General features: G+C 44.3%; 1 protein-coding gene across 1 annotated transcript in view; it reads left to right on the top strand.

Moving 5' to 3' along the window:
* The window catches only part of LOC143288024 (arylsulfatase B-like), a 29,768-nt gene that overhangs the window by 2,113 nt on the left and 11,313 nt on the right, over positions 1 to 16,342 (top strand). Inside the window, exons 2-7 of the mRNA XM_076596278.1 lie at positions 1,201 to 1,537; positions 1,990 to 2,176; positions 3,810 to 3,970; positions 5,913 to 6,027; positions 9,142 to 9,237; positions 11,941 to 12,184. Of these exons, the coding sequence (XP_076452393.1) occupies positions 1,232 to 1,537; positions 1,990 to 2,176; positions 3,810 to 3,970; positions 5,913 to 6,027; positions 9,142 to 9,237; positions 11,941 to 12,184 (1,109 nt within the window). The 5' untranslated portion in view covers positions 1,201 to 1,231. The remainder of the gene's footprint in view (positions 1 to 1,200; positions 1,538 to 1,989; positions 2,177 to 3,809; positions 3,971 to 5,912; positions 6,028 to 9,141; positions 9,238 to 11,940; positions 12,185 to 16,342) is intronic.

Raw genomic sequence — 16,342 nt, 5'->3', positions numbered from 1 at the left:
ACATATTTTATAATGCTAGAGGCTTTAGACATGTCTACTTTGTTATTTTGGAAAAGAGTCGTGTCGTCTACCAGTTATTTTGTTTTCGTATGTTTCATTTATTGCTTTTTCTAATTTTGATTGATAATATTTCTACAGCTAAAATGAAAGCTGAATGTGAAAATGGACATCCCTGTCTGATGCCACACGTGACAGACGGGGCTGAGAAATGTATCCTCTATGACTGATACTGCTAAACGCATTTTTGTTTAAGATCTTTGCCAATTTTTAAATTGTTCAACAAACCGAAATATTCTAAATGAATGTAACACAAACTGTCTTGATACTGAATCAAATGCTTTGTAATAATCTAGAGTGACGGGGTATCATTATTCATTTGTATTAATTAGGTAATCATTAACATTAAAAAAAAACACCTTCAAAGCTATCTTCGATTTTTTTACAAATGTCATTTCAATTTACACATACATACATGAGAACCAATACCTGAAATGCATTCAAACAGTCCTGAATGAAATCGGATTAAGCAGTGTCTGACTGAACCAAAACAATTCCAGTGTACATCCCACATCTTTAAAGAGAAAGTTAAGCACAGTTTAAAATATCAGTTTTTGCAAGATTGGTAAATACACTTATATAACGATTCTATATATATTGATTACAGGATGTTTAAACCAAACTTTGGTCAAGTTGTTTGTTTTACAATGTTACCAAATAATTGTGTAGTTTTCTTAGCCAAGTTTAGAACAATCAACAATGCACACTGCCTTTAATAAACAGCGTTTCGACAGCTTACCCAGAAATGAAAAAAAAAATCTGATAAATGTTCCACAAATGATATTGCTGATGAGTTTCACTATCTGTTTTTCGTGTCTCTTTTTGATTGGACCAGGAAAAATTGTTTATCTGCATATAACAGAATCCGACCAAACACCATCAATCAAATTCCACTTACTTTTATAGAAAAAAAGAATATCATCAAAACTTAAAACTTTCGTTTCGACTGTAAGTGTCCCTTTTCAGTAAAACTTTGTACATTGATTGGTCATTGCGTTGACATTGGAGGGAAGAGATGACCACACACCAAAATCAAAACTTTCTAAAACATCGCTTCTTGACAATCACGTTTGCTCATTAATGGCAGTGTGAAACCATTCTAACCCACCACCCTACCCCACACAAGTTTTCTCATATCCACAGAACGAACCAGCTCCAGAAGACAGAACGGGACATGCAGAACTCTTTGACAGCCAGCTCAACACCGACGATGTCTTCAACATTCTCCCAGAGGTTCGCCTTGGGCCCAGCGGTTCTGTTGTTGGCTCTAACAAGCACCGTGGCTGGTGACCAACCCAGACCTCACATCGTGTTTGTTCTGGCGGATGACTATGGCTTTCACGACATCGGTTACCATGGCTCCAGGATTCGAACCCCCAACTTGGACCGCCTGGCCGCTGAAGGAGTGAAGCTGGAGAATTACTATGTGCAGCCCATCTGTACCCCTACCCGAAGTCAGCTGATGTCGGGTAGATATCAAGTATGTGGGTGTTTCGAAACGTTGATAATGAGCGTGTTGGTGTATTGGTTTAAAAAAAAAATATATATATAAGGTTAAAGGTCTCACAGTCTTTTACGTTTTTACGCCCATTGGGGCAGTGAATTCATTTCCACTGTGTTTAGCTCACTGTGATGTAAGTCGGGCCCCACCTTCTCCCTCCACCGTGTTGCTAGGTGCGGTAGATATCAGGTATGTAGGAACTTAAAACTTTTACGGCTCTCATGGCAGTGAATTCATATCCACTGTGTCTAAGGCTGTGGTGTATATATGCAAAATGTATCTACCTCCCCACTGACCTACCTATCTGTCTAATAAGCAGACGTCAGTATGGTACGTCTGTGTCAATACATAAGTGTAAGGACCTGGTTGGGTGTATTACTACTATGCCATCTGTCCACACGTATAATTTTGTTCTTACCTTTGACACACAGATTCACACAGGGTTGCAGCATGGCGTCATTAATCCTCCACGGCCGAGCGCTTTGCCCCTGGACAGCCCTATCCTACCCAAGGTACTGAAGGAAGCGGGGTACTCCACCCACATCGTGGGCAAGTGGCACCTGGGCTACTACAGATCTGAGTACCTGCCTACAAACCGAGGCTTCGATTCTTTCTATGGTGTGTATTTTGACTTACGCAGTAGTGTGTTGAACATCGTGGGGAGGTGGGGGGGGGGTCCTTTTAAGCATAATTATCGGTGGAAACGTGAATAATTCAAAAACACACACACACACACACACACGTACACACACACACACACACACACACACACACAGAAGCATACTTATTCATGTAGGCACTCACACACGTGTGCTCGCAGGCAACTGTTAACTGTGGATCATCTTTGAGGCTTTTGACGTTGATATCAATTAGTTCGATTATACTTTTCATGTGTGTGCGTGTCTGTCTGTCGCTGTCTGTGTGTGTGTGTACGTGCGTGCACGCGTGCGTACGTAAGTGCGTTTATATAAGTGGGCTGGGGATAGAATGTGTATATCTGAATATGCACACGACTTTGACTGACATCATGAGTCCGATCCCTCGCCACTGGCAGCACACAGCATAACACAGCAGAGCACAGCACAATACACACCACAGATAACTTCAAAGGTAAGCATTTTATGAGGTTCAGAAATGGTTATTTGCACCTACTGTCATTCATTTCTTACAGATAGATAGATATTGTATCATTCATATCGATGTGAGAAAATGTCGATCAACTGATCAACTTTTTGATAGATCTTATATATATATGTGTGTGTGTGTGTGTGTGTGTGTTTATCACAACAGATTTCTCTGTGTGAAATTTGGGCCGCTCTCCCCAGGTAGAGCGCGTCGCTACACTACAGCGCCCCCCCCCCCCCACACACACACACACACCCCACCCCAACCCTTTTTATTTTTTTTTAAGTATTTTTTTTCTGCATACAGTTTTATTTGTTGTTCCTATCGAAGTGGGTTTTTCTACAGAATTTTGCCAGGAACAACGTTTTATGTTGCCGTGGGTTCTTTAACGTGCGCTAAGTATAAAGGGACCTCGGTTTATCGCCTCATCCGATGACTAGCATCCAGACAACCACTCAAGGTCCAGTGGAGGGAGAGTAAATATCGGCGGCCGAGCCGTGATTCGAACCAGCGCGCTCAGATTGTCTCCCTTCCTAGGCGGACGCGTTACCTCTAGGCCATCACTCCACATGTGTGTCTAGGTATAAAACACCAGCTTATGATGAAGCAGGGTAAATCAACAAAGTAAACTGATAGATAAATACAATAACATGGTAATCCTGCAGTTTAGAATACTAAACTCAGGGGCCGTTAAAATGAAAAAGTAGAAGGTGTTTTAGACTGACTTCGATGCGCTGAGTCGAATGCAACCCTCAGCTAAGCTCTAAGACCACTCCTTTTGCCACGAAACTGGATCAAATGCACGGTAAGTAGTACTCCTTCCCGACCTGCACGCCATTTTGACTGCTGATCACGTGGGTGAACGCGTCAGTTACCAGCAATCAAAATGGCTCGCCGATAGTTGCTCGGGAAGTCACCGACTGAGTTTACTATTTATTATGTCTCTGTTTCATTGACAAGGAGTGGCCGTAGAGCTTAGCTGAGGGTTGCATTCGACTCAGCGCATCAAGGTCAGTCTAAAACAACCTCTATTTTTTCATTTGAACGGCCCCCTGAGTTTAGTATTCTAAACTGCAGGATTACAATGTAATAGAAAGATGAAATTGACAGTTCATCTCACTGACAGGATATCTGAATGGAGCCGAGGAATATTTCAACCACAAACGCGATGGATACCTGGACCTTCACGACAACCTGGAACCAGTTTACAACGAGAACGGACACTACTCTGCTCACCTCTTTACACAGAAGGCTTCTGACGTCATCCGTGCCCATGATCCCAAGAAGGTGGAGAGTTGTTTGTTTGGGGTAGGACTACTGATCCAGTATTCACCGGTATTGTGGTAATCAGGGTTCCATACATATATGTATATATACATATGTATACACGCAAGTTAAATTCTGGAATTACTGGCACTGCTCCATGAAAATAAGTCCGCAAGGGTGGACTGTTAGAAGAGAACAAGAAATGCTGGAAAGACTCCCAAGATAGGAAAATCCCCCTATCCTTTTTTCTCTGAAATTTTCGCCCATAGGACGTCCGCGGAAAAGCGTCATGTCTATGACGTATTGTCAATACCGTACGTCATCACCTACCACAGAAGATTTGTCAACATTGCGATGAGATTTTTGTGTAAGTTATTCGCAATAGTTAAAAACTCTTAAAATGTTGTAATAATGACAACAACAGCAATAATGATGATGATAATAATGATAATAATAATTATTATTATTATTATTATCATCATTATCATTATTGTTGTTGGTGGTGGTGGTGTTGTTGTTGTTGTTATCATTATTATTATTATCATTAGTATTGTTGTTGTTGTTGTTGTCATAAATGAATGAATAAACAAATATAATGATGATGACAATTATATATATATATATATATATATATATATATATATATATATCACAGAGAGAGAGAGAGAGAGAGAGAATGTAAATAGAGAGATAGATAGATAGATAGATAGATAGATAGATAGATACAGAAGGAGAAAGAGTTTATTTGCGTGCATTTTGTGCACATTCGTAGAACAAGTTCATCTCTCAACATTTTTATCAAGCTGGTTATACTGTTCGCTGGGTTCGAATCTCTCAAAACTGGATCTCGTTTTTACAAGATTCTGATGAAATCTTTTCTTTCATTTCAACCACTGACAAAGGTCCCATGTAGGTTTCCCTGCCAGTAGATCTCCATTCTTGCAACATGTCTTCCCAGGGAGTTTCGATGACTTCACATGCCGCGGGGAAGAAGGGAGGGGGGTGTGGGGTGGGGGTGAGGGGGGGGAATGGGAGAAGGGGGGGAGGGAGGAGGGAACATACAAGCACACTACCACACACACACAGATACACACACACACACACACACACACACACACACACACACACACACACGACAGGCTTGACGCGGCCGCTCTGCTACTTTTTGCTGTTTTTCGCTCCATACCTGTCTCGTCCTGTGTTTCTACCTGTCATCGTCTTCGTCAGTATGCGGCCGTCATTTTGGTGGGTGTTGTTCCACCCGTGTCTGCTGGTGTCATTCTTAAAAAGTCAACAACAACAACAACAACAACAACAACAGAAAAAAAAGAGATCACGTTACCCTATCTTGCGTAAACTTCACTGGTTGCCTATCCAGTACAGAATTCAGTACAGTAAATTGGCTTATCGCCAATTCAAAGCTGCTGTGCCGTCCTACTTATCTTTGTCTTTCATATTTACTTACACCCCTTCCCGTTCTCTCAGGTCTTCTGGAGAAATGCTCATTTGGGTCCACAAAGTCTCTTCTAAGACATTTGGTCAAAGGGTTTTTCGATATAAAGCACTTTCTGTCTCCTTGATTTACGGGCTAATTTATTATTGTAACCTACTTGCTTATATTTGAAGGTCGTTTTAGATGTGTTTAGTAATTTCATATAACGAGTGTGAAATGGAGACTGATGGCAGGCACATGGATATTTGATGCAGCTGAGATTGTGTGCTTCTGAGCGTATGCAAGTCAGCTGAATGGCTTATGTATGTCTATATTTGTACCATGTAGGATTTAACCCTAACCCTAACTGCCACCACACCAAGTATCTCCTTTCGAGGACAATACATTATCTTGTGATCTTGTGATCAGAGAGATAGCATATATATATATATATATATATATATATATATATATATACTATCTCTCTTCACTCCAGCACACATACCTAACAAGAGCAGCGTGTTGTTGCAGGGTCCCCTGTTTCTATACCTGGCCTACCAGTCAGTGCACAACCCACTACAGGTGCCAGAACACTACCTTCACCAGTACCAAGACATACACGACGAAAACAGGAGGACCTTTGCAGGTAGCTCACACCGCCAATGAATGCTATGTCTTCTGCAGAATTATTTCTTTTATCATACATATGTATAAGGTATCCAGTACACCCGAGAGATGCCCAGTTCAGAGTGTCACGCTGACCGTCGGCCTGTTCGCTGCAAACTCAGTCTGCACTTCAAACCCAAGACCAAGAAAGGAGACGCTTCAAGGAAGAAACATCAGCTGGCAACCTCCTGTCAGCTGAAGTGAATGCTGACTTCCAGGCAAATCTTCCTTCAAGCCTTGACTATTCCAGGCCTCATAGACCCCTTTCCAGATGTTCTTTGGGAAAACCTTCAAATCGCTTTCCTTCAGACGTCTGAAGATGTTTTGGGATTCATGTTGAAGAAAAACAAAGGTTTATTCAATGAAAACAACCAGGAGTTCCAGGAACTACTGGTGAGTAAGAGATCCACCCATCAGGCTCAACTTGCTCAGCCATCCTGTCCAGAGAAGAAAGCAGCTTCCCGCCATAATGCAGAAACTTCCATCGCAAGCTTCGAAAAATCCAGAACGAGTGTGCAGACACTGGTTTGTATGAAGCTCCGAAGGCGATGTACAGCCATTCACATCAGTGGCCTTATGCCTTAAATATTACTACACGTGTAGTAACCAACTAAATGGAAATTGGAAACTAAAACTTGGCAATGCATGAAGCCTTGCTTCCCGTTCTTCTGATCAAAATTGGCTTCTAAGTTTACAAGATGGCACAGTGAGCAGGAAAGGTGGTTGTTTTATGGCAAATCGTGGAACATCTAGCATGCTCATCAAATTTCTCAACTTAGTCATCCAGCTACATGAAAATCAGCGTGGCCATTTCCGATACAGCAACGACCTCTCACAGCCGTTCCTAGAAGAAAATGGAGTAAAGCAAGGTTGCATCCTCGTGCCACGTCTCTTCACTGTTTTCTCCAGCATGATGATACACAGCATTACAGAAGACCTTGACGACGAGGACTTTATCTACATCTGATACTGCACTGATGTCCACCCTGAGGCACCTACAGGCCCAAATATTTTTTTTTAAATGAGCAACTCATCTGTGAGGTGTTCATTGTTGATAATGCAGCCTTTGATGCACACACAGAGAGAATCCTACAGCGCATAACATCCTGCTTTGCAGAGGCTACTGGACTGGAAGTCAGCCGGAAAAATATAGTTCTCCATTACCCCGCACCTCAAGATTGTTACCATCCTCATTACATCACCATCCGTGAGACAGAGATGAAAACAGTCCACCCGTTTAGCTACCTGGGGTGCACTTTTTCGTCAGACGCTGACATCGACAAAGAAATTGACAACAGACTTGCAAAGGCAAACAGAGATTTTGGCAGACTGTACAGACGAATCTTGAACAACAAGCATCTGAAGAAAGGCACAAAGAACAGCGTGAACGAGCCGTTGTTCTGACCACCCCATCTACGGCTCAGAGTCGAAGGTCACTTATCTTCATCACCTGCAACTTCATAAACGCTTCTATCAGCGCTGCCTCTGCACCATCTTCAGCATCAACCGGAGTGACTTCATCACCAACACTGGTCCTCTGCACCATCTTCAACATCAACCGGAGTGACTTCATCACCAACACTGGTCCTCTGCACCATCTTCAACATCAACCGAAGCCACTTCATCACCAACACTGGTCCTCTGCACCATCTTCAACATCAACCGGAGTGACTTCATCACCAACACTGGTCCTCTGCACCATCTTCAACATCAACCGGAGCGACTTCATCACCAACACTGGTCCTCTGCACCATCTTCAACATCAACCGGAGTGACTTCATCACCAACACTGGTCCTCTGCACCATCTTCAACATCAACCGAAGCCACTTCATCACCAACACTGGTCCTCTGCACCATCTTCAGCATCAACCGGAGCGACTTCATCACCAACACTGGTCCTCTGCACCATCTTCAACATCAACCGAAGCCACTTCATCACCAACACTGGTCCTCTGCACCATCTTCAACATCAACCGGAGCCACTTCATCACCAACACTGGTCCTCTGCACCATCTTCAACATCAACCGGAGTGACTTCATCACCAACACTGGTCCCCGAACAAGCAGAGGTCATCAGCATCGAGGCCGAGCTGCTGAAGAAGCATCTGAGCAGGTCTGTACATGTCTCCAAGATGGAAGACCACTGTCTGCCCAAGATTTTGCTGCCCGGGGATTCTCCACTAACTATTGTGATTGAGAGGCACCCAAAAAGAGGTTACAAGGACTCTTGAAGGAAAATCCACCAGCGCCTGTCACACTGACCATCGACGACGGTCACCTCAAAGCGTAGGTCGTGCGATCTGGCAACGCACAATCCACCAAGCTGTCACCTGTTACGAGAACACGCGCAGATCCTGCCTGGAGGAAAAAAGAGAAAGGAGAAAAACCCGTGATGTCACAGTGAACGACCCAGAAGACTTTCCCTTGCAGTAGCTGCGGACGGACCTGCCAAACCGGATTTAGCTTCGTCAGCCACCAGCGAGCCTGCTGAAGACGTGGACAACACCCTTCCAAAATCTTCATTCACGAAGCAAAGCCATCATGACTTTCTTCTTCTTCTTCGTTCGGGGGCTGCAACTCCCACGTTCACCCGTATGTACACGAGTGGGCTTTTGCGTGTATGACCGTTTTTACCCCACCATGTAGGCAGCCACAGTCTTTGAATGGTTTCCCTTTCTAATGTGTGTGTGCGTGTGTGTGTGTGCGTCTGTGTGTGTGTGTGTGTGTGTGTGTGTGTGTGTGTGTGTGTGTCTGTCTGTCTGTCTGTCAGTCAGTCAGTCTGTCTGTCTGTCTGTCTGTCTTTGTTTGTTTCTTTCTGTTTGTACCAGTTCAACGATTTTGAAATGTTTCGTCAAACTGGTTGTGCAACTAGTTATGTCAAGATATTACATTTGTCTATTGAATGATAACGTCAACCGGTGTCAGATAACAGCCCCAGTGGACAAAATTCCCCATTCCCCCATTCCCCCATTCCCTGATCTCACCACCATTTCATTTCCAGGGATCCATGTAGTCATTCCTTCCGGCCTTCCTGTCTTTGGAAAATTGTTGCACAACAGAAGTCAAAGTTTCTATTTTTTTCCACACTGCCAGGAATGGTGAGCTGTATGGATGAGGGGGTCGGAAATCTTACCACTGCCCTGCGAGAAGCTGGTCTTTGGAAAGACACAGTGTTCATATTCTCCACAGGTAGAGCGTGTGTGTGTGTGTGTGTGTGTGTGTGTGTGTGTGTGTGTGTGTGTTAATGTGTATGTGTGTGTGTTAATGTGTGTGTGTGTGTGTGTGTGTGTGTGTGTGTTAATGTGTGTGTGTGTGTTAATGTGTGTGTGTGTGTGTGTGTGTGTGTGTGTGTGTACATGATCGGCCAAGAAGCCAGCAACCTAGCTTCTCCACAGGTAGAGTGTGTGTGTGTGTGTGTGTGTGTGTGTGTGTGTGTGTTTTAATGTGTGTGTGTGTGTGTGTTAATGTGTGTGTGTGTGTTAATGTGTGTGTGTGTGTGTGTGTGTGTGTGTGTGTGTGTGTGTGCATGATCGGCCAAGAAGCCAGCAACCTATGCTCTTCCAAAAACATCTTGTCTGAAATCTGTCAACGACAATAACGTTCATAACACTGAGCCGGCTTCGTCAGTGGAATGGTCCTTAGAAATCAATAATTATCATCAACATCATGATCAACATCATCATCATTATAATCACCGTTATCATTAGTGTGATGGAACGATTGTATTCTTTTTTTTTAATTCTGGTTCTTGTTGTTATGAAACAATTATCATTATCATTGTTACTATCATTATCATTGATTTGATAGAACAATTATTATCATTATCATTTTCACTATTACATTTATTATTGTTGTTATTGTTATCATTATCGTTACTACTACTACTTCTTCTTCTTCTTCCTCGTTCGCCTCCCATTAGATGAGCAGTACAGCTTGGCTTCCACTGCTGTCGGTGTTGGCCAGCACTTCCTCCTGGATGCTGCATCCGTCCTACAGTCTTGAAGGATGTGGTCGGTTGTCATTGGTCCCTCACCACAAGGGCACTCTCCACTCTGTCCAATGCCAAATTTTGTGTGCATGTGGTGGAGCAGGCGGTTGTGTCCAGCCCAAGATCTTGACCTGTTCCCGTCGTTCCAGCAAATGGTATCTGTCTTCTGGGTTATATTTGGGGTGCTGGAGGCGCCACTTTATTCCTTGCTGTGCCTTGATGATTGTCTTGATTTCATCGTATGACACCAGTTTGTTGGCCTGCTCCTTCTGTGCACCGTCTTTTGCCAGAAAGTCCGCTTTTTCGTTGCCTCTGATGCCACAGTGTGCTGGTACCCATTGTATCACCACTTTCTCCACTCTGGCACTCAGGGCAACAAGGGCTGAAATGAGATGGTTCTGTTCTTTGCAGCGGGAGTTCTTGAGGGCTTGGAGCACGGAGAGAGCGTCTGAGAACACCACTACCTTCCCTGTTCTTCTTGTGGAGTTCTGCGAGACTGTTGTGGCTGCCTCAAAGAGAGCTTCTCGTTCAGCTCGGAAGCTGGTGGAGTATTTTCCTCTTGGGATTGCAATTTCTTCATCTCCGTCTTTGTATCGGAGGAAGATTCCAGCTCCACCATCCCTCGTTGCTTCTTTGGCGGAGCCATCTGTAAAGACATGGGTCCAGTCTTCCTAGGGGTACTGGTTGCAGATGTACTCCATGGCCAGGGCCTTCCTTTGGGTGTCTGACTGTGTTCCTCTCTTCTCCACTCCTGGAATGCTGGTGACGACTGTTGGGAACACCCGCCTCTTCCAAGATGGATGGGTGACATTTGCCGGGATAGGCTTTGCTTCGTGTTCCATCAAGACTGGGGCTTGTCTTTCAAGGCGTCTTGACTGGTGGATGAAGCTGCCTCTTTTCAGCCGGCTCTTGGTGGTTCTGCTCATTCTGTTGTTCATTGGATGGTTTTCAACGCGTTTGAATTTTGTTGCCTGGATGAGGATCTTTGTGTCCCTTCTGTCCTCCAATGACTGTAGCCCAGTGGTCTCCTCCATCTTCAGGATTGGGGTGGATCTCATGCCGCTAGTTATGACACGCTGAGCTTGGTTCTGTATCTTGTTGAGATGGTCGCGGTTAGACTTTGCAGCTGATGCCTATGCTGATGTCCCGTACTCAACTACAGGTCGGACTCTCCCCGTATAGAGTCTCTTTAGGATACGTTCATCAGCCCCCCAGTCCGTCCCTGCAAGTTTCTTCATGATCGCCAGTCTCAGCTTGGCCCTGCCACAGCATCTGGTGATCTGCTGTTTCCAAGTGAGCCTGCGGTCAAAGGTCACTCCCAGGTAGGTAGGTGTGGAATCCTCTGCAAGCCTTTGGTTGTTCAGTGTCAACTTTGCCTCTTGCTTCTTGCTGGATAGGCTGAAGACTGTGTAGGTTGTTTTGCTCGAGTTGACAGAGACAAGCCATTCCTTGGTCCAGTTGCTGATCTGTTGAGCGCAGTCTGGAGGCGTACCTGTGCTGTAGTGTTGTACTCTTCAGAGCACCAGAGTACCAGGTCATCGTAGATCGCTCCTCTGACCCCTCTCGGCAGTTCTCTGATGATGTCATCTGTGAAGATGAGGAACCGTTGGCGAAAGGACTTCTCCTTGTGGTACTCCATGTCTCAGCACCTTCTTCTTGCTCTTCTGGCCCTGAATCTTGACTCGGGCTTGGCGGCTGTGTAGGTACTGGCTGATCCAGGTGTACATCCTCCCAGACACACCACAACGCCGTAATTTGAGCCTGAGTCCGTCCTTCCAGACTACTACTACTGCTGCTGCTACTACTGCTACTGCTGCTGTTGCTGCTGCTACTACTACTACTACTACAACTACTGTCATTATTGCTGTTACTGTTATTGTTATTGTCATTATTGATATTATTAGACAACGGAGGGCACGTGAGATGGGGAGGCAACAACTACCCTCTTCGGGGCTGGAAACACTCTCTGTGGGAGGGGGGCATACACGGGATAGGCTTCGTCCACAGTCCTCTCCTGCACACCAAAGGCTCCGTCAACAAGGAACTGATTCACGTCTCTGATTGGTTCCCCACGCTCGTGGGGCTCGCGCGTGGCTCCCTCAATGGGACTCTACCATTGGACGGTTTCGACCAGTGGAATACGATCAGGTGAGAGACAGGAATTTTGTGTAGGTGGCATGAGAATGGGACTCTGCCATTGGACGGTTTTGACCAATGGAATACGATCAGGTGAGAGACAGGAATTTTGGGTAGGTGGCATGAGGGATTTTTTTGTGTTTTTGTGTGTGTGTGTGTGTGTGTGTGTGTGTGTGTGTGAGTGTGTGTGTGTTTGGTTTTTTTTCGGGTTTTTTTTTGTTGATTTTTTTGTGTGTGTGTGTGAAGGAGTTGAAGAAATGTTTCGTTCCTTTTGGCGTACTATGCTGTGTGGTAGATAGTCGGACATACGGGCAGACAGACAGTTACACAGACAAATAAATAAATCACAGGGAAAAGAAACTGAAAAAACAGGGAAGAAGACAAAAAAGAATCAACAAAAGAAGTAGAAAAGAAGAAGCTGAGTTGGAGGAGGACAGGGAAGAAGATGGAGGTGATAGTGATAATGATAATGATAATGGACAGCTACATAGCACATTTCTCCAGAAATACTGCTCAAAGCGCTTTACATCTCGATCCCCATTACCGCGTCCCCTGTCAATACCCCCATCGCCCCCCCCCCCTCCCCTTGCCCCCCCCCTCCCCCCCACCCACCAATGACGCCCCCCAGAAAACACATCCTGCAACACGCACTCACGCATGCACACATACACGAATGCACGGATACTCGCTAGCACCCCGTCACACACACGCGGCACAGGGCTTCCCCACAATAAAGCATGCATTTAAAACCAGATGTTACCAAGACCAGCACTGAAAAATTACTGTTTTCGGAAAAGATGTGTTGTTAGAGCAGGCTTAAAAGATTTGAGCAAGACAGAATGTCGCAAATATCTGGCATCTGGCAGTCTGTTCTAAAAAAAAAATTTAAAAAAAAAAAAAAAAAAAGAAGAAATCTCTGACCCTGGTTTTTGTTTACAACAGGGATTTTTAATAGCCTGGTATCAGAAGCAGAACGAAAGTGGCGAGCTGGAATGAGTGTACGCTTCAAGGAGGTCAGACAGGTAGCAAAGGCCAGCTTGAGAGGGCAGAAAACGTCAGAGCAGAAAGCTTTTATTTAGTTGGTTTTGAAATTGGTAGCCCGTAAAGAGAGTGGAAGAGAGGAGTAACATGTTAAAATTTAGAGGATATGAAAATAAATCAAGCAGCATTGTTCTGAACTCTTTGAAGTTTATCAAGGGAAGTTTTTGGAATGCTGACCAAAGAATGTCATCCAAGACTTCAAGTCTGTTATACACTTTTGCATGTGTGTCATCGGTTGATTATTTTCAGCAAAAGAAGCCGACTGATACGGAGTGTCATCAGCGAAGCTCTCGTGCGAAAGGCGGTAAATGTTCATTACATCAGGCAGTAGGTTAGCATACAAAACAGACAGAATAAGGCCAAGGACTGATCCCTGTGGGACACCATAATTATGATAACAGAGGTTCGTTCAAATATTTGTCATTCACACAGTGTGGGTTTGGATCGATAGGTAGGAATGAAAACAGGAAAGAGCAAGATCAGGAATGCCAAAAGAATGTTTGAGTCTTTCAATGAGAAGTTTATGATCAATTGTATCAAATGCTGCAGTAAGATCTAAAAGAGCAAGGACCGAAATTTTGTCTTTGTCAAAACGAAATAGAATGTTGCTTACAGTCTGCAACAACGCTGTTTCGGTAAGCAGACTGATGGTTGTCAAAAAGATAATTCTGCTCTAGGTGCTTAAGATGTGAAAGGACGACTTTTATTTAGAATTTTGGAAAGGAAGAGCAAATTTGAGACAGGTCTGCAATTTTTCAGATTGTTCTGGTGCTAGGAGGGTGTCTTTATGAGTGGATGTACAACAGCATGTCAAAAAGAGTCGGAAAGCAACCAGACAGAAGAAGATTCAAAAGTGTGCCGAAGAAAAAAACAAGAGAGCCAAGGCCTTCGAGACTCACATGTGACACATGCTTTGTCTATGTAACAATCATGATTTTTTTTTTTAAAGATATCTGTTAAAAAAATAAAATAAAAAATAAAAAAAAATCGGTAAAGTAGGTTTTGTATTGAATAATAATTAGCTTTCTGAGGGGGGACAGGCGTGCTAGTGGGATCGAACCCAGGATGTTCTGTTTGGAAGCACGTAGCCCTATCCACAACAGTACAGTGCATATGACGTCACTCGACCAAACTAAGTATTTAAAGCAATGTTGTTTTTTTGTTGTTTTAGCACGACAGATATATTATTGTATTCGAGATAATAACACCATTTAAGTCATGTTTTGTGATATATCTTCATCATTTAAGAACTTCTTTTGACTCGGCGGTAAAGGAGATGGCATTGACGTTGCCTCAGACAGACCGCAACATGTATCTGCACAAACCAGTCTACATGACATCAGGCTGACCGAAACTGAAAGAAACGATCGAGTCAATTTTTGTTTCATGTTCACTCCAGTAAATTCCAAATACTTTAGAATATCGATGTGCAGGAAACATGTCAATGGTGTACTTAGAGTCACTTTGTGTGTTCTGTCCAGAAATTGTATTTCTTTTCTTTTAGTTGCGAACAAGAAAAACAATGTCATGCCGTATGGATTCGGTGAGTGGCTCTCGTGCCGTGCGGACACGCTTACTGCGCTCTCTCAACAAACCGAACGCGAACTGAGCTCAGGGATTTTCTGGACTTAGTTGTTGTTTTTTTCTCCGTCATACACAGTCTACGTTTGGAAGGCCGTCATTCACAGTCTACGTTTTGAAGGATTTCGATCGCTCTGCGCCGCTGTTTCTTCCATATTTATTTCCCCACCCTCTACCCCCCTTTGGTGTCATTCGACTTCAGTGTAACAGAAATGGCGCACTCGGCTTCGATTTCGACAATCAAACCAGTATTCATAAGACAGAAAGACATTCCCAACTCGGTCAACTCTCGTCCAACGGTATTGGAAATATGCCTGGCAGCGGAGCGTGCTGCTGGTCAAGGCACCATCCTTGGGGCACAGGAGATACGAGGCTTGTGGCGTGTCTACCCTGCAACAAAGGAGGCTCGTACAGACATCCTTCTTAAAGGTATGCGCGTGAGAGATACTGTGATACAGGCCTCTAATGCAAATCCTTACATTCTTAGGGATGGCTCAGAAGAAGAAAAACTGTCCACAAAGGTGTGGATTGACAATATTCCGATATCCGTGGCTGATTCGGAAATAGAACATTCCCTCACTAAAATAGGATGTGAACTCAGATCCGATGTCAAATCCGGAAGGGCTAGGGACCAGGACAACAAGTTAACCCGTTTCTTAACTGGACGGCGTTTTGTTTTCATCTCCGTTCCCCCCACTCCCCTTGAAAAGATCTTGAAAGTGAATATATTTAATGCCAAAATCTACCACAAAGAGCAGAAAGAAGTTAAAAAAACAGTATTCTGCTCACGATGCCTGGAGTCTAACCATCATGTCTCACAGTGCACAAAAGAAGTTGTGTGCCGACAGTGTAAACAACCTGGACATAAGAGAGGTGATGCAGCCTGTCAGTTTGCAGGGAACCCAGCAGACAAGAAGCATGCCCAGCAGCAGCAGGGAGACGACAGAGGGGTGTACTCGGACATCCAGAATGCAGCGGTAGCTCCTGTTGTCACAGCCACATCTCCAGCATCCAACTCTTCCACAAAAGGTGCTGGATGTTCCGGCAGCAAAGCTGGTGACCGGGGTGACAGAAGCCGACCGAGCTGTCGTCAGTCCACCCTCTTCTCTTTCGACCAGCACCGCAGCAGGTCCGAGACCCCCAAGCGCCAGCGGTCCCAGGATCGCCGCAGCCCGAGGGACAGGACCGACAAGCATCGTCGACGGAATGACCGACGATCAGGTAGCCCAGCCCCCCCGTTCATGCCTCGGAGCCTGTGACTGCCGAGAACTGTCGGTAATGTGTTGCTGCTGTCCTCTGTGTCAAAGACGGTTTTGGTTTTCGCCCCCGGACTATGAGACTGAATAGTTATTGATTTTATGTGTTATGTTTTATCGATGTTAATCTTGTGTGTACTCATCAATAGGCTATAAAATGAATTTTGATTTTCCCCCACAATGGACAAGTTATTGATCTCATCTTTAAATGTAAGAGGGTTGAAAAATAATTTTAAACGCATTTCAATCTTTCGTTATTTAAGAGAGCAGAAGTTTGACATTATTTGTTTAC

The sequence above is a fragment of the Babylonia areolata genome, chromosome 12 (genome assembly GCF_041734735.1).
Source record: "Babylonia areolata isolate BAREFJ2019XMU chromosome 12, ASM4173473v1, whole genome shotgun sequence".
Classification (NCBI taxonomy): Eukaryota; Metazoa; Mollusca; class Gastropoda; order Neogastropoda; family Buccinidae; genus Babylonia; species Babylonia areolata.
The sequence above is the reverse complement of the archived record's forward strand: the minus strand, read 5'-3'. Positions and strand labels throughout refer to the sequence as shown.